Below are 18,067 nucleotides of genomic sequence, written 5' to 3'. Positions count from 1 at the left end.
CGGAGTAGCTGTCATGCATCCAACTTTGGGGCAGCCGCACTACTACAGAAATCTTAACCGAGACGGATAAAAAGCATTAACCGAGATGATCTTTGCAACCACCTCGAAGTCAACATCACAGTTAATGTGGCATTAACCGAGGCGATTTGCTGCCCGCCTCAGTTAACCACCGCAAGCTGCACCGCTGCCACCGCGGGCCGCTCCTCCCCACCGCGGGTCGAGCCGCCGCCGCGGCAAGCCGCTCCGCCCCGCCGCATGCTGGGCCACCGGATCCAGGCGCCGCGGAGTGGAAGGAGGCGGAGGAGCCGCCGCCCGCCCGCCCTAGGACCGTTGGATCCGGGCGCTGCGCCGGTTCCGGGCCTCGTCGGCCCCCGTGCAGTGCAGCAGGCACCATTGCCGCGCCGAGCCGCGGGAGGGGAGGGGCTGCGCGCTGAGGCCAGAGAGAGAGAGTCTGTGAAACCCTAAATGTTGTATATATACATGTGCTCCTAATAGGGCGTTTTGGGCTAGCGGGCTGGGCCTAATTTACCGAGATGTTTACTTTAAAACAACCATCTCGGTTAACAAACATTAACTAAGACGGACATCTTAAAGTGCCCGCCTCTGTTAATTAATTTTGTGAGGCAGTTTTCTTTAACCGCTTCGGTTGATAAAAAATGACCGTCTCGGTTAATCGCGGGCATTAACCGAAGGCGGTTATAAATCATGCCCTCCTCCGAGGACATTTTTAAGTCGTGATTAATGATTTTTTTTGTAATAGTGCCGCTAGATGTTTCCTAGTTCCTACACGCCGGAATAAAATGCCTTGAGCTCGCGCGCGAGTATGCAAATTAAAAGTCTGTTAGTAGATCGAAAGGCTCGCTAGCCTAGCCTTAAATTTCACACAGTATTAAGCAACAGTAGCAAACTGTTCCTCTAGGTAATCCTTGCTTTAAAAGTGAGGTGGGCCTGGGTCAATATCTATGGTATTCATGTGATGTCGTTGACAGAAAGGGAAAGCATGCATGCAGACATGCATAGAGCTGAGTGAAAACAAACTAAATCATCAGCGAGCGCAGGTAGTTGCTGGCTGCTAGTAGGTTGTTAGTTAGATGATAGCAAGTGAAAATGAGCTCACTCACATTCACCTCTTCTCCTATATATAACCGGCCGGCCGGCACACGCTTGCCTGCCTCATGGGACACATTAGTAGGGTACCACAACTAGTACTCCGTCCGTCCGATCCACTAGCTGCATCAGGCAGCCACATCAGCCACTAGCTGCAGGCACCGGCCACCGGCCGGAGAGAAGAGCGAGAATGGGGAGGCCGCCGTGCTGCGACAAGGTGGGCATCAAGAAGGGACCATGGACGCCGGAGGAGGACATCATCCTGGTGTCCTACATCCAGGAGCACGGCCCCGGCAACTGGCGCTCCGTGCCCATCAACACCGGCCTCATGCGCTGCAGCAAGAGCTGCCGCCTCCGCTGGACCAACTACCTCCGCCCCGGCATCCGCCGCGGCAACTTCACCCCCCACGAGGAAGGCATCATCGTCCACCTCCAGTCCCTGCTAGGCAACAGGTACACAAATACCTTGTTCATCAATCCGGCCATGGCGCCGTCGTCCATGGTGATTGACCACCAATATAATATAATCCCTACACTACATGCATGTATGTATGCAGGTGGGCAGCCATAGCTTCTTACCTTCCGCAGAGAACCGACAATGACATCAAGAACTACTGGAACATCCACCTCAAGAAGAAGCTCAAGAAGCACCAAGCCATCGGCGCCATCTTCGCGCCACCTCCGCCCTCCGAACCTTCTTCCATCATACCAACCACCGCCGGCGCCGGCCATGTCGATCTCCATCATGACATGCCCCTCTCCAAGGACTACAGCTCCCTACACCCGGCCGCCTGCACCAACACAGCTGAGGTCACCCATCAGCTCATCGCCCGGCGATCGCCGTTCGCCGCCACCGACGGTGACAGCTCCTCCTCGTCGTACGCCTCCAGCGTGGACAACATATCCAGGCTGCTCGATGGCTTCATGAAGAGCTCCCCGCCGCACAACAACACTGCCGACATCAAGCCCTCGGCCACCGAGGTTAACCCTTTGCTGTCGTTCAACCAGTACCAGTACCACATGGCCGGCGGTACCACGCTACCAACCTTCAACGACATGCTGCCGTCGCCACCGCCGCAGCAGCCGGCGTTGATGGGACACAGCGGCTACGACGAGCCCAGGCAGCAACACCAGCAGGGGCCACTGTCTCCGATCGAGAAGTGGCTGTTCGAAGAGGCCGCCGAGCAGGTCACCGGCCTCATGGATCTGTCCGACGGCTGCTGCTCAGTCCCAATGATGTTCTAGATCAAACAGAGTGATCAATATATCATACACGTCAGTTAGATAGGTTAATTTGTTTCTGCAAGTTACTTTATTTTTAGGAGAAAGCTGATGCATGAGAGAGACAAAACAAGATACGCGTACATACTGGTCAAATTCCCCTGTGAACGCCACGCGGCCATCGTCTTGCCCATCTAGGATTGTACGTACTTGTGGTAGAATTCAGATTTGACACTGCAAATCCAAAGTCAGAAGAATAAGAGATAGCAACAGGAATAAGTGTGACCAAATGGCATGCAAGCATGTCAGCATGTTGTAATTAGTTACGTGTGATCTTTATTTTATATTTGTTATACAAACATAACTCGGTGCATTTAGATCAGTCTATTGAGCATTTGATTTTATTTGTATTTTCCCCTTAATAGAGAAGCAGAATTGTTTCCCAGATCACAGAAAATTTCTATATATATACTTGTGTCCAGCAAGCATGGCGTGGACAACTTTGCCGTGACTTCCAGCCGTACTTTAATTTTATACAGTACTAAAATAATATGAAATGCAGTCTTTTATAAAAATATGAAATGCAGAATGGGAAACAAAAAAAAAGAGAAAGTAGTAATGAATGAATGTATGGAGCTAGTGTAGACTTAATTTTGCTAGATATATAAAAGCTGAAGAGAGGTGAAGTAATTGCAAGTCTCAATCGGCAAGCTGATGGTCCCTGATCACATTTAGTGCAGAAAGAAAACCAACACCCGATTTATGTTATTCCCCCATCCCAAAGGCCCCATTCATGTAGCACAAATCATTTCTTTTCCTTCCAAATGCTTTAATGCTTCCATGGAACATTAAACAGGTGTTAAAGTATTTATGCAATAGCTTTATTTCAATGGAAAATAACACAAATTTGCAACCAGGGTGCAAAATATTGGCATAGTTGTTGCCTAGCAAGCCATCAGCATAAATGGAAATGTGTTGCTAGTTAGTCACATATCAAATTTAATCCAAAGGTAGAACTGAGAATGATGACATCAGTATGTAGGGAATGTTAGTATTACATGATTAAGGGTGTGTTTGGTTGAGCTACGACTTTTGAAAAAATTGCTGTGAGCTATAGGCTGTGGAAAAGTTGTTGTGAGCTGTGGACTGTTAAATAGTTCAAAATCATTAATTTTTTAAAAGTGGCGGTGGGTAATTTTTTCGAAGTTATCCACCTCCACAGCAGGTAAAAGCCAGTGCGTTTGGTTGGCTTTTGACTTTTTGAAAAGCACAAAGTAGTTTCAAAAGCAAAACCAAACACACCCTAAGACACTAATCTGGCGTGTCCTTCCCAGGTACATCCATGGCATTATACTCAGCCTACCATCATATAGATATATAGAAGTACGACAGCTTGATGGTTTTGTTCAAAAGATGCAGTTTTCAGATGGTATATTGATCGTTAGATGAGAGCAAAACCCGAGAAAGTGTAAGTAGCTAGATGACGTCTCAAGCTTTGATTGTTCTGCCTGTACAACGCCTAGCCTGTCGCCAGAATCCTGATGTTGCACACCTGAGTACGGAATGCATGACCCAGCTTGCTTGGTGCAGATATACGCATGTCTCGGATCAAGTAGAGCTGGACCAGAGATCATATCAGCATATAACGTTTAAACTTTGTCCTATACCAACCACAACTAGGAATGTTCAGTCCAGTCATAATCTATAACTGATTTCATTAAGTATTCAACCAAATGGAAGGAGGACGACAACCTTCAATCTGTCCCGCCAAGGATAGGCAACTTGGGAGCAGCGGCCATTTGCATCAAGCCAGGGGAAAAAACAATGATAGCGGCTAGCGCACTGCACACTCTGAAGCGATTCAAACTAAGAAATATGAAATGCCAACTGAACTTAAATCATACTTCGTCTGCATATGTTGTGTATGATTAAAGGCAAGGCCATGATAACTGCATGTTTAGCTCATATATGCAAAAGCATCCAGTAACTACATAGGTATCTACAGAACACAATATGCATCGATTAGAAGCACACATCTCAGTCCCGGTATAAAGGAGGGACCAAGGCAGGACGACATATGGCTCACGTATAATTTTAAAGAATGTGCCAGCACAACCAACCCACAGGTAGGGATTAAGTATGAAAGGTCAATTCATGTTACCTCTGGATGAAGCTCCACTGCCTTTCATGAAACTTCTTGCAGCATAGTAATACAGATTAGTTGTTAGCTTCGTCGAAAAGTTGTTTATATATCTGTTTTCGTAACAGGCAAAATCAATCCTCAGTTCTAGAACCGAAGGATGTGAAAACCGTTGCAGTTGCAGCACATGCTGAAGGGCAGTACATGACCACTGATTATTGGTCCTAAAGAATTCTGAAGTCTCTTGTGCAAAGGTTTTACCTTACAGTCCATAATCATCAGCTGAAAAGGGAGTCTTTATGTGCAGAGTCTTCAACTGTTCTTCTCTTCATGCGGACTTATACCACTTCTGCGAGGACAGGTCCTTGTTCTGATGCCTGCATTGGTCTTATGTCCAGATGCACATTCCAATGACATTGTCGATTGACAGACACGAGTTGCCATCACTATTATTTCTGCCAAAGGCAATGGACTCAAAGCTGGACCTTATTAACACCAGGTGGCCCCAATACATGATACCCTCCCTCAAGAGCAAGAAATACAAGTCGTCTGAATGTGACACATTCTGTAGCATATGGATAGTGTCATCATCAGTTCTTTAATTGCGCTTTAATAGGCAGATGATGAACAAAAGAAAAGGAAAGATCTGACGACTTGAACAGTATCACCCATGAATATTTGAATTGAATAAGGATTTTAGTTAACACAAAAACACATTCCAGTCCAGATTTGTAGAACTGTGAAAATATTTTTTTATGTGAGTCTGCAGTATACCTGATGCAAACAGGCCTAAGTTTTTCACTTTGCTCTGCAAAAACTATTTGTTCATGGAAGAGCAAAGTGAAAAACACACAAAATCACAAATAAATGTGCCTTCTGGAACCTTAATATATCAAGGAATTGTCAATAGCACTCCAGTTCCTGGAAACTATATGGTGATCTATAAAGAGGGAATATTACAAAAGTGCATGATCTTTAACAGCATAACTCGAGGTTGCTAAAGAAAAACAATGTTATTATTTATCTTTTACTATAGAACACCTTGCACTTGCGCTATGTGTTCAAAAGACTGCCAAAAACAGCTTTAGACAAGTCTTTAACTTGTTCTTATCTTTGTTCACATGGAAGTACATTTGTACAGCATAATCACAAAGTTAGTAGCTACCTCCCAACTACTAACAAGACTCCACAAGGAGTCAAGGACCACCTCAGGCCTCAGCCAGCCAGTTATTTTGTTTTTAAGACATCCGTGGTCATTGCCTTCAACTAAGACTAACTAGTCCTGTTACAACTACTGTCTTGTCATGAGAATTAAGAATTCCAAGCTCTTGGTAGAACCCTTTTTTTCAATTTCAGAAGAATAGTTTCTAGATATAGCTGAGTACAAGGGCCCACAAGGCACAAAGTGACCAGGAGAATTGTAGACAATAGGAAGGTTGATGTTATCAGAATTAAGAAAATAAATGAAAGCTACTAACCTATACTAGTGAATATGCAAACAATATTTCTTGCTTAAGAATTGTGTTTAGACATTTAGTACAGAACACTTATATAAACTAGAATTGTAGATAAGTTCGAGCTTTCTAATTATCCAGGCTACACTAGTAAACTTCACTGCCATAAATTGTTCACCGCATATCTTCCACTTGAATAGCTGTCAAATATAGGATCATTCTTTATAACTACATGATCATTATAGCCGTGCTTATTGTCACCCTTCATAAGCATATGTATGACATCATCCCATAACCAATTATTAAATGCAGGCTTTCCCCACTAGAGCACAATTAATAGGCTTGATATTGTATTCAAGAGGTTATGAGACATGCCGCATTGCCTGCTATGTTATCTAGATAATGTGTCAAGACTCAACCTCCAATGCAGATGGCAAACAAAGAGCTGATGAAGCCGTTTGGCACAAATTAGTACAATCTGTATATTCGAAGTAAAGATTGGTGGACAGCACTATCTGGTATCTGCAGACTGCAAGTTGGAAAAATAATATGAATTTGTCATCACAGGACCATCAATCGGTTATAAATATTGAGATAAGAAAGGATATGATGGATGACGGTAACAAAAGTTGACAGAAAGTGTTAGTTAAATTTATTTTTGAGATCAAGATAAACTAGAGCAAGTATTTATTTGGCTTAATGAATTGTGGACAATTCAAAATGCTCAATATTTACACCATTTTATCAAGCAAAATATTTTTATGTAACTGCTCGTGTACTTTCAAATTTGAGTGAAAGCTATTTTAGGCTCTTGATGCTTTAATATATATTTTTGTTCATGTAGAAAGCAAGGTATATAAGGACATAAGTGTGCAGTATGGACTAGCAAGTCAATTATGTTGCCCGGATACGCGGATACGGATACCGGTACGCGATACGGGGATACTCCGATACGCCATTTTTCCAAAAACAAGGATAAGGGGATACGCTAATATATATAAAAAATAAAAATAAATAAAAGTTTCAAGAACTGGAATGTGAGAAAATAGAAGTTCTAAGGACTATAACAGGGTTATTAAAACGATAAAACGACGAAACGAATAGAGGGTAGATTTTAACGAAACGATGGACGTTTTATCGTTTAAACGGACGTTTTAACGTTTAAACGTCGTTTTAATAACCAGGGACTATAATGCGTCATAAACTCATATATTCATATGTTCTATAATTATTAGAAAAGGGAAGGGGCAAAGGAAAAAAGAACCAAACTTATCTTACCTGTTCGTCTGTTCCACGAATGGATGTCGGTCGTCTTCTTCTCGGCTCCTCTCCCTCTCCGGAGGCCGCGGCTCATCCTCTCCCTCTCTAGCGGCCGCGTGGGCCGTCCAGAGGCGAGCTCCGACGGCCGTGGCGGCCCGCCAGCGGCGAGCTCCAGCAGCGCAGCACCACCCTAAATAGTGCTTTAACAGATGTGCGGGCCTCAGTCTGGACAGGCCGCGCAGCCGCTGGAGCAGTAGGAGGCACGGACGGGTGGACGGGCGGAGGTGACGGCAAGGGAGCGACGAGCGATGGGGAAGGAGCAAGAGGAGGCGTGGGCGGGTGGCCGAGCGGCAGTGACAGCAAGGGAGCTGTGCGAGGCTGCTGCGGGCCTGCGGCTGCGCGAGTGGGGATGAGAGGATGGCACAACTGAACGGAAGACCTTTATACGAAGCGATTGAGTGGTGTTGTTAGGGTTTGAAGGTATCGGACAGGTATCCACAGGTATCCCACGAGTATCCGATTTATTTTTATTATTTGAAAATACCTAAATAGTCTGATACTTACGGGATACGTATCCGGGAGTATCCGTGGAGTACGGGTATCCGATACAGTATCCGATACCGGTACGTGAGTTTTGCGAAGTATCCGCGTATCATAGAGTCATGATTCATGACAATTTACACTGAGCTTATGTGCCCCCATCAACCAGAATTTTAAGGAAAACATGGCACATAATTAAGCTGGTTGTAAGGAATTATCATAGGACCACACTAGTTTTCTGCAATTCATACAGGGATAAAAGTACCATCAAATTGGACGATGAATTTATGATTTCCACGATTGAAAATGACCAACTTAACAGAAAGAAGACCAGCAGTCAATAGGACGTCGAACCACAATGAAAACCCCAGGGTGCTCTAGGCAACAAGTTCGATGTGCATTGTGTAGAGAAAGGGGGCCTATCTGACTGATGTAATCTAAACTGTACAAGCAAAGCTCTCAGTTGAAGATATGGTCCAAAATTATTTGCTGGTGGCAATCAAATTGATGCTATCTGATAGAAACAGCACATGGCACTCTTTTAAACAAGAAAATTAACCAAAAGAAGGCAGGACAGAGTAACAGAACACAAGATATAGGTGGATGTGAAGTCATTATCAAAGATTCAATTGTTTATGGAGCCGACATCTATGCATCAACATCTAGTTAAACAGTTTTCCAGCAACCGTCAACCTTGATCAACGTTGGATTGGACATCATCATTAGACCTAAGTACAGGCAAACATGAGATAGGCAATGCAAAATTGTGCTTCCTAGCTGTTAGGTTGGAAACCATTTGGGCAGTGTTTTATTAGAGGGAGGAATTCAAAAAAATGACTGAAAGGAAGATGAATTATTGAAGAAGATTAGTAAAAACTGCAGAGAAACTTACATGCCCAGTAAACTGAGATGTTTAGCTAGTGATGCATAATAATGATGTAATGATAACCTAATGAAAGCGATCCTTATTGGTATCAATAAAAATCTAGCAGGTGTCCAGAAAGGAGGTGACTTACAAAACAGACAACGACACAACGCAGGTGCAACAGATTGGTAACAACATGCTATGGCAGTGAAAGCCTGAGGCAGTTGCATAGTCAGACATGCCTGTGTCCAACAGCATTGACCATCGCCATCTGAAAAATGTGGACGAAATAAATTTAGTGATCTGGAATCTGGATCTCTAGAAATTAGCAGGGAAAAAGGAAAAATGGGCCGTCCTGCAGTCCCTGTTCACAGCCCAAATGGTTTCTAAAACCATTTGTACTTCAACATAGGTCCAGAATTTATAAAGCCCACAGTTTATTATTACAACCCAGTCCAGAAAACCCTATCATCACTTCATAGTGCAGAAGTATACTTGAAGCAAAGAATGAAAATCACAGCAAATAAACAAAAGCTTTCAACTTACAAGCAAACACTTCCAGTAAGAGGAAGAGGGAAACCCAAACCGAACTGAACGTGTCATAAGGTTATGGTGCTACCACTGTCAATTCAAAGTACTCTACAAAAACCATAGTAACAGAACACAATATATAGGTGGATGTGAAATCATCGTCAAAGATTCAGTTTTTTATGGAGCCGACATCTATGCACCAACATCTAGTTAAACAGTTTTCCAACAACCATCAACGTTGGATTGAACATCATCATTAGACCTAGTACAGGAAAACATGAGATAGGCATTGGAAAATTGTGCTTGCTAGCTGTTAGGTTGGAAAACGTTTGGGCAGTGTTTTATTAGAGGGAGGATTTTTATTTAAAAAAATTAACTGAAGGGAAGATGAATTATTGAAGAAGACTAATAAAAATGCAGAGAAATTCACTTTCCTTAGATGCCCAGTAAACTGCGATGTTAAGCTAGTGATGCATAATAATGATAAACGATAACCTAATGAAAGTGATCCTTATTGGTACCAACAAAAATCAAGCAGGTGTCCAGAAAGGAGGGTAACTTACAAAACAGACAATGACACAATGCAGGTGCAACAGATTGGTAACAACATGCTGTGGTAGTGAAAGCACGAAGCAGTTGCATAGTCAGACATGCCTGTGTCCAACAGCATTGACCATCGCCATCTGAAACATGTGGACAAAATAAATTTTAGTGATATGGATCTCCAGAAATTAGCAGGGAAAAAGGAAAAATGGGCCGTCCTGCACCTGTTCACAGCCCAAATGGTTTCTAAGACCATTTGGACTTCAACATAGGTCCAGAATTTATAAAGCCCACGGTTTATTATTACAACCCAGTCCAGAAAACCCTATCATCACTTCATAGTGCAGAAGTATGCTTGCAGCAAAAAATGAAAATCACTGCAAATAAACAAAAGCTTTCAACTTACAAGAAAACACTTCCAATAAGAGGAAGAGGGAAACCCAAACTAAACTGAACATGTCATAAGGTTATGGTGCTACCGCTATTAATTCTAAGCACTCTACAAAAACCATAGTACTTTGTTACAAATCAGCACCTTCTTCACTGTATAAAACATATTAGTTCGTCAGGAGCACTTGTTCACTGCATTGAGGAAGTACAGCTCGTGTTGCTAAGTTACCTGAACTATCTGGTCCAGGAGATGACACCCGATATATATATATATATATATATATATATGTACAAAAATCAACTGTGGAAATTTGTTGAAGCGCTGAAAATATCATGAATAACATGGTACAGATTTACAGCCATCAACACTGAAAAAAAATAAAGTGACCACTTCCTTGCTTCAGCATTATTTGTAACAGACAAGAACATAGCTGCTCCTAAGATGGTTTTGTAGTTTGTGCAAATTAGAGCAGGCTCAGACACTAGATAAAGGAGCTTTATATAACTCAAAGAATTTCAAGACACTTGATACAGAATTGAATACAGCAAATGTCCACAAGCATGTTTGTGCAGATACAGATACAAACATCCATTGTATCAGATAAAGAAAAACAGTAAACAAATATACCTTCCCCCCTCTACGTTAGGACCAGGTTTGCATCTGAATCTGTAGATCTATCATTTGCTAATGGGGGAGTTAAAACAGAGGAAAATCCTCTTCTCAGTTTCTGAAGTCATGATCAGTCAGCAGCTCAAACATCGAAAGCAGAATGCTTACCAGGCTGCTTTCACTATGTTAGTGAAATGGCAGGTGGACTGTTATTTAGGAAAAACACAGGCATGTACCACCTGGCCTCAAGCACCTTTATTCAGAGAGAATCATGCCTGAGCATTCCATCTTGGACAGTGGAAGAACCACCTGGGGTTTTACAAGCTCATGATATTTGATCATAGCTTCTCCGTTAACCGAATCATGAAAGAACTGACAGAAACAACATCCAGAACAATCCATGATGACTCAAACATGTCATGGAAATAGTCTGCGCCAATCTCCTCTGCTGCTGATCTGAATGCATTTCCAAACGCATTACCCTGAACAGCCCCAAGCCTTGGCTTCCCGCATACCCCGACAACCAGCACCTTCTCAGGCTCCTTTGCCAAGCAAGCACAGATTAGTGGCTTCATCCTTGCACCCCTTTCCTTCAGCGCATCCATCAGAAAGAAGCAGAACTTGGTAAGGGCCTGAGGGTGGCAAAGCTTGTTAGTGTCGACAGGGTCATCAAGCTTCACCCACCGGAACTTCTTGGCGCTCCGTATAAACCCCGTCTTAGTGATTGCTGAGCTTCCTTGCCTCAATATTGCCCGCTGTATTTCAATTGCAGATTGCATCCCTTTCCGCAACTGATCAACATTGCTCAGTGACAATGCAGAGTAAGCAACCCAAAACTGCTCAGCTGCCGAAGACTCCTTGGAGTCCCTGGACTCGGAATAATTGAGCGACTCGAGCAAAGCTGTGACGCCGTACACAACATCTGCAGCAGAAACCTTGGACCTGTAGCCGTGCACTCTCAAGAAGCTCCGGTAGTAGAACTCAGTGAGGCCATACTCAGGCAGGAAGCGGTCAAACTCATCCCTCATCTTGCGCTTGACCTCCATGCTCATGTACTGGAAATTCTTCTGGCAGTCGGCAAGGGGGAACCCCATCCTGGCCAGCAGCAGCTTGAGCTTCTTGAGACCATTGTCACTCCACGTCTTGAGCTTGGTGGCGACATAGGAGGAGCAGAGCATGGAGTCGAACAAGCTCCACTCCCGCAGCAGCATGAGCCTGGGCTCGTCCTCATAGGCGATGCGGGAGGTCTCCGGCGCCCGGATCTTGGTGCCGTCCTTGAGCGTGACGACGGAGCCGGCGCCGGAGGGGTCGAGGTTGCCCGAGCCGTTGATGTGCTGCTCGAGCTCCATGACGGCGGCCTGGTAGCGCTCGTTGGTGATGCGGTCGTGGACGAACTGGTCGGTGAGGGCGACGCAGGCGAGCCAGAGGAGCTCGTTGGTGTTCTTGCGCAGCGCGTGGGCGAGGTCGTACATGAGGCACCCCGACGGCTTGCCGTGGAAGGTGCCGAGGCGGTAGTACTCCCGGCGCAGCTTGGCGAAGAGCCTCACGGGGTCGGCGCCTTCCGCCTCGGCGTCGTCGGAGAGCCGCCGCCGCTTCCTCCTGCCGCCGCCGGGATCCTCGGCGTCGGAGTCGGAGTCCGAGGCATCGGAGTCGTCTTCGTCGTCGTCCTCGTGAGGGACGCGGAGGTGGTCGTCGGCGTCCCCCTCCGCCGCGAGGTCGGAGGCGTCGGCGAGCGAGGAGAGGTCGAAGTCGTAGGAGAGATCCGCGGTGTGCTCGTCGTCGGCGGTGAAGAGCACGACGACGCGGTCGTTGTGGGCGCAGAGGTTGTGGAGGTGGACGGGGCGGTGGGAGTCGACGACGAAGGCGGTGGCAGCGGGGGGCAGGAGGCGGCGGAGGTCGCGGTGCGCGCCCCAGTTGACGAGGAGGCAGCAGAGCGGGGCGGCGGCGGAGAAGGAGGCGAGGAGGTCCCTGGCCCTGGCGGCGGAGGCGACGGGGTAGACGGAGAAGCGGATGGAGTCGGCGGAGAGGACGTGGGCGAGGACCCTGACGGCACAGAGCGAGTCGGCGTCGGCGGCGGAGGGGAGGATCAGGAGCGGGGAGGAGGAAACCGCGGCGGAGGCGGCGGCGCGGAGGCGCGCGTAGAAGGAGTCGACGCGGAGCTCGCGCACCATGGCCGGCGCCGCATCAATCGGGGGATGGGGGCGTGGGGAATTGGAGGAGCTCGGAAGGATTGGGAAATGGGGATCTGGAGCGAGCGGGAAGGAGAGGGGGATTTGGATTTGGGCGTTTTGTGAGGGCGCGCGGCACGGAGATCGAATTTGGAATTTCGTTTCGTTTTGGGAGGGAAGCCCCCGCCAATCATTCCACGCTACGCTGTCTGCATTGGAGTGTGACATTTTTTTTTTTTTTGAGTGTGGAGGAGTGTGACATGTGGGTCCATCGTCTACTTTTTTTTTAGAGGAGGGTCCATCGTCTACTTGTGGGCTGCACATTGATGCTGGCGAGATGGGCTTGGCCCAGTTAATGTCGGACGAATAACAAAATTTTGGGCCAAAATAAAACATTGAGTTGTTAGCGGTTTTTTTATTTTTATATTTTATATTTTCGTTTTTTTAAAAAAATATATATTTTCGATTTGGAAATTTATAGGAATATACCCGGCCGCCCCGCTGCCGGGCGGCAGGGACATTTCTGAAAAAAAATTCGCAGAGAAAATTGCGCGCAGGTCCGTGGGGGCAGGTCGCCCGGCAGCGGGGCGGCCGGCCCTGGCCGCCCGGCAGCGGGGCGGCCGGCCCTGGCCGCCAGGCTGCAGGGCGACCGGCTCTCCCACCCTTATATAAGGGTTGGCTGGTCCTCCCACCCCTCATTTGCATCACTAAAATTCCAGAAACCAAGAAAAAAGAGGGAGGGAGGGAGAGAGACGAAGCCCTACCGGATTTTCGAGCCGGCGACTGTAGGTAACCAAAATTCTTCTATGTTTTACAAATAGATTATGTTGTAATTATTTTTGTTGAAATAGTAGATTAGCAATCAATTTAATTATTGCAGGTAACCTAAATATACCACTAATCACACCTAACAATAATTAAATTGATTGCTAATCTACTGTTTGAACAAAAATAATTACAACATAATCTATTTGTAAAGCGTAGAAGAATTTTGGTTACCTGCAGTCGCCGGCTCGAAAATCTGGCAGGGCTTCGCCTCTCTACCTCCCTCCCTCTTTTTTTTTGTTTCTGGAATTTTAGTGATGCAAATGAGGGGTGGGGGGACCAGCCAACCCTTATATAAGGGTGGGAGAGCCGGTCGCCCTGCAGCCGGGCGGCCAGGGCCGGCCGCCCCGCTGCCGGGCGACCGGCCCCCAGGGACCTGCGTGTAATTTTCTCCGCGAAATTTTTTTCAGAAATGCCCCTGCCGCCCGGCAGCGGGGCGGCCGGGGTATATTCCTGTAAATTTCCAAATCAAAAATATATTTTTGTAAAAAATGAAAATAAAAAATAAAAAAACCGCAGAGTTGTTATATGAAACGAAATGTTAATCTCAAAAAAATGAAACGAAATACAGTTTTTCTTTGAAACGAATTTAATTCTTTTTAGCATCGAAAGAATAGCCAGCCGAATGGAATTTGGAATATAAAAATCAACGGAAAGAGACATTTGACGCACATGATGCAAATGCAACTCGACATTGCGAAATCCCATCCCAATCGAACAGAGCCGGCTTTATTTATATATTTGCAGCCCCAATGGATGAAAGAGCTAGCTTAGAAATATACTCCTACATATTTTTTTTCGCAAACGTGCTTGAGCACGTATTTTATTAAAAAGAAAGTAGTTAAAGACAATTCGGGATGCGGTCAAACAGAGTTTAACCAACACAAGATCACAAAAGGACTAAAAATAGAAGAAGAAAAAAAGCTGAAGAAACATAGGCAAACAACCAAAGACCACAACAAACAACCAGCTGCAGAAGTGAGACCGGGGAGAACACCTCTAACCCTACAACCCAAACCAAGGCCAACTTAACGCCAACCAATAACTGGACCCGCTAAAAGAAACTACACCGCCAAAGGTACGAAGATCTGCAACACAAACAAGGTGGCACAACATCCACCCGACCGATCAACAATGACGGCAAAGCATCCGTCTGAAGAGAACTCAAGCCAACGACGAGGCGGCAAAGTATCCGTCAGCTGACGACCAACGCGACCTGGACGATGTAGAGTAGACTAAGTGAAGGTGGGCGCAGAAGTGGATCCTCCTCGCGAAGTTCCATCGACCACCACTGGTAAGAGCTTCCAAGATAACGCCTCCAGAGAGGGAGCGATGCAAAAGGCGTCGTCTTCGTCCGACCAACATAGTCTAGGTTTTCACCTGGAAAGCTCACCGATGGGGATGACATAGGGGGAAAGAGTGACTCTTCAACAAGGTAAGTGATGCCCTCGGGCGTCGCCGTCACCGGCCCGCAAACGAGCCAAGGGCCCAAGGTCAAGCGGCGGCGGCGCGCGCGGCCCTCCTACCCGAACCGGCGGCGGTGACGGAGGAGCCGGCGGTAGAGGCCCATACCGACAACAGATCTGGCCAGGGGGCCAGGATCCGGCGAGGAGGAGGCTGGATCCAGCCCCGGCGATCGGTGGCGGCGAGGAACGTCGTGGCGAGGTTGCAGTGCGGGAGGAGAGAGGTGGGAGAGGAAAAGGAGAGGCGGGGGTGGGGGGAGGGGTGGGGCGGAGCCGACTTCGACTCGGCCACCGGCCGCCGCCGCCACCCGGACGACGGTTGCCGGAGGCTGCAGCGGCCCCCTGAGGCGGCCCCGGGAGGGGTGGTGGGCAGCGGCGCGGGTCCCCCCAGTCGCCCATGGGAGCGACGCGTGGGAGGGGGTGTTACCAATACAGTATAACGACGATTTTATTTACACTGAAACATACATATTGAGGTCCAAGAACATCCACACATGTGTGTTCCACTGATTGCCTCGACCTAGCTACTAGTGCACGACACATATGCACTGAAAGCGAAATGGCGCTACCAAACAGGTAGCTCAGCAATGCAAGGTGCTCCGCTACATACGTCGCCTGGATCCAGCAAGGTGCAAATGGCGCTACCTGGCGTTTCAGTTTGGACAAGGAGATCAGCAAGGCACATGCATGAATAATAAGACTAGACTAGCTGGCACACTCCTGAAAAACGACCAGCTGACCTTGTTCGGGATAAACGCTCTCAAAGTCCATGGTTATTAAATGCTTGTGCTCACAACTTTCATACGTCGCCTCACTTGTAAATTGAAGATAAAGACGATTTGGATCGGATAGATGGCGGGCATGGACAGCACCACCGGGGGCGACGGGGTCCCAGTCCCAGCACAGCACAGTAGCACACACACTAGGCATCTAGTAGGAGGAGCAAGCTAGCTGGAGCTGGCAACTACAGAATGCACTGCATACGGCAATCCGAATCCGATCTAGCAGTGCAGTGCATACGGATCCACGCGCGCAGTGCATCCGAATCTCTCTGAATTAATGCCGCAATAATAATTCAGACTTGAGACTGAATTGCTTGGTTATTGCAAAATCTCTCTGAATCGATCATGCATAGTGAGATTACGGCTCGAAGAATACCAGACAGTACTCCACCGGAGCTGGAGCGAGAGCTAGGCAGCAATGACTGGCCGACAGCAGTGAAACCACTGAAAATGATGCCAAGATATAATGTTGACATATATATATATTATCTGACAGCAACATGCATGCAAGTGCCTTGGGCACAAGCACAGTACTCCACTTTTTCGATTCGACCGGATCGTAAGCCACCTTGAACAGCAGGCAGGGATACCGGCCGGCCCGATATATCTATCTAGAGCAACAGCTCCGATGAAATTGACAGGTGGGTGACCCAGCTGGACCAGAGAATAATCATGCATGTGTCCCAATATAAATTAGTAATAGCATTTCTCGATCTCGCAATTTTAATCACATCCATGACCATGAAGATGAGGATGATGAACCATCTGTATATGTATATCATCCAGGTTAGTGGGAGGATAACATATATATTATAGATTAGTGTAGTGATCTCATTCGATTAAACAAAACAAAGTGCACTGATTCCTTTTCCATTCAAGAAAAAAAAGGCATAACTACTAGATCAATCGTGCTCCCAGAATCCGCACCAACTATATATAGCGGTGAGGGAGAAAAAGGCAAACCTCAAGAACAAAAGCGCCAAGTAATGCAGAATCATCGATATCCCCAAAGGAAAATTCAAGAAGCACATGATGTGTATCTACAAAATATAACAAGGTGTTCATTTCTATACGGCAACAACAAGTAAAGCACTTTGACTATATATATACATAACGTCAGTTACAAGCACCATATACCAACGATCAACACAAACATAATTAAGTTTCAATGCAAATCCAAGACCAAGAAAAAAAAGAAGAAAATAAATAAATATGTCCATTCCATATATATATATATGGTTGAATATAATGCATGCGCACCTACCAATCATTTCAATGCCTTTGCCACCCATGATCGATCGGACCTCACCAGGCCATCTGCAGCTAGCTCACGCATCACATGTGCAAACCAGATCGTCGATCCAGATTATTCAGCCGGAGGTGGTGGTGGAGGAGCAGTCCAAGTCGGCGGCCTCCACCTCGCGCCTGTGGAAGCTGCGGTGGCACCCGCAGGCGGCGCACATGAGCGCCGCGGCCGTGCCCTCCGCGCCCGACGCCATGAACTCCCGGCACCCGTCCACCGCGTACCCGCCGATGGCCGCCGCGTGGTTGCGCTGGCACTCCCAGTAGTGCACGTGCACCACCTTCGTCTCCTTCCTCGCCGCTGTGCCGTTCGCCATGGAACGCCGCCGATCTTGCTGAGGACCCATATATATGTTGGCCGCGTTGATGTTTGGTGATGAACTGAAGATGTTGAGACTTGGGATGGAAAGAAGAGGAGAAAAGGGCTCTATTGCTATCACGGCGGCTTGGAGCCTGCTTTGGAGGGTGGGACTTTTTTATATGGGGATTGGGGAGCCAGGGAGGGGGCTACTAGCTAGAGGTGGATGAGATCACGGGTTAATTAAGGACCAATCTTCTTAGAGCAACCGGCTTTCTTTTCTGTTTTGTAAAATACTGAAATGACAATGCGTCCACTCTTTTGTTTATTTGTCGCTTCCGGTATTGTTAATTGCTAATTTTACATGAAATTTACCTTTTTCCCCCAAAAAAGATGTATATAGTGAATCACGTAGTAATCCAATACTATTCTTAGGCGTCACGTATCGGAGAAAAAATTGGTGCTTTTCACTAACTTTCATTTACACGTAATTTACTTTCCAGTTGGATCATGAGTCACGAAGCACAATCGGGTACTACTTTTACGAATAATGCATTATGGCAATTCT

The 18,067-nt window shown here is 46.6% G+C and overlaps 3 protein-coding genes and 1 long non-coding RNA gene across 5 annotated transcripts; 1 reads left to right on the top strand and 3 right to left on the bottom strand.

Moving 5' to 3' along the window:
- Positions 1-1,183: 1,183 nt before the first annotated feature.
- Positions 1,184-2,710, top strand: LOC120646026 (transcription factor MYB60-like). Its single transcript, XM_039922732.1, has 2 exons — positions 1,184-1,560; positions 1,665-2,710. The coding sequence occupies exons 1-2, from the start codon at positions 1,298-1,300 to the stop codon at positions 2,350-2,352; spliced, it is 951 nt and encodes a 316-aa protein (XP_039778666.1). The 5' UTR covers positions 1,184-1,297; the 3' UTR covers positions 2,353-2,710.
- Positions 2,478-5,216, bottom strand: LOC120646027. Its single transcript, XR_005664257.1, has 4 exons — positions 4,730-5,216; positions 4,490-4,521; positions 3,881-4,179; positions 2,478-2,562 (listed from the first exon to the last, which is right to left on the bottom strand). It is a non-coding gene; the product is annotated as an uncharacterized LOC120646027 (long non-coding RNA).
- Positions 5,217-10,534: 5,318 nt separating this feature from the next.
- LOC120646025 (cell division control protein 45 homolog) lies at positions 10,535-12,950 on the bottom strand. The gene has a single exon (XM_039922731.1). It carries the CDS (start codon positions 12,830-12,832, stop codon positions 11,000-11,002), a length of 1,833 nt encoding a protein of 610 aa, XP_039778665.1. The 5' UTR covers positions 12,833-12,950; the 3' UTR covers positions 10,535-10,999.
- Positions 12,951-15,866: 2,916 nt separating this feature from the next.
- LOC120646024 (mini zinc finger protein 1-like) lies at positions 15,867-17,729 on the bottom strand. 2 transcript variants are annotated; one of them, XM_039922728.1, is made up of 3 exons: positions 17,164-17,729; positions 16,863-16,939; positions 15,867-16,664 (listed from the first exon to the last, which is right to left on the bottom strand). In XM_039922728.1, exon 1 carries the CDS (start codon positions 17,546-17,548, stop codon positions 17,270-17,272), a length of 279 nt encoding a protein of 92 aa, XP_039778662.1. In that variant the 5' UTR covers positions 17,549-17,729; the 3' UTR covers positions 15,867-16,664; positions 16,863-16,939; positions 17,164-17,269. The 2 variants fall into 2 exon arrangements, with proteins under 2 accessions (XP_039778662.1, XP_039778663.1); XM_039922729.1 differs by lacking the exon at positions 16,863-16,939.
- Positions 17,730-18,067: the final 338 nt, after the last annotated feature.

Source organism: Panicum virgatum, chromosome 8K (genome assembly GCF_016808335.1).
Source record: "Panicum virgatum strain AP13 chromosome 8K, P.virgatum_v5, whole genome shotgun sequence".
Classification (NCBI taxonomy): Eukaryota; Viridiplantae; Streptophyta; class Magnoliopsida; order Poales; family Poaceae; genus Panicum; species Panicum virgatum.
Note: the sequence above shows the minus strand (reverse complement) of the source record. Positions and strands in the feature narration are given on the sequence as shown.

What these genes read in the sequence shown, in the direction of transcription:
- LOC120646026 (XM_039922732.1), top strand. Translation starts at nt 1,298, where the DNA reads ATGGGGAGGCCGCCGTGCTGCGACAAGGTGGGCATCAAGAAGGGACCA. An exon ending in CAGTCCCTGCTAGGCAACAG is followed by an intron (nt 1,561 to 1,664) that starts GTACACAAATAC and finishes GTATGTATGCAG; the next exon opens with GTGGGCAGCCATAGCTTCTT.
- LOC120646025 (XM_039922731.1), bottom strand. Translation starts at nt 12,832, where the DNA reads ATGGTGCGCGAGCTCCGCGTCGACTCCTTCTACGCGCGCCTCCGCGCC.
- LOC120646024 (XM_039922728.1), bottom strand. Translation starts at nt 17,548, where the DNA reads ATGGGTCCTCAGCAAGATCGGCGGCGTTCCATGGCGAACGGCACAGCG.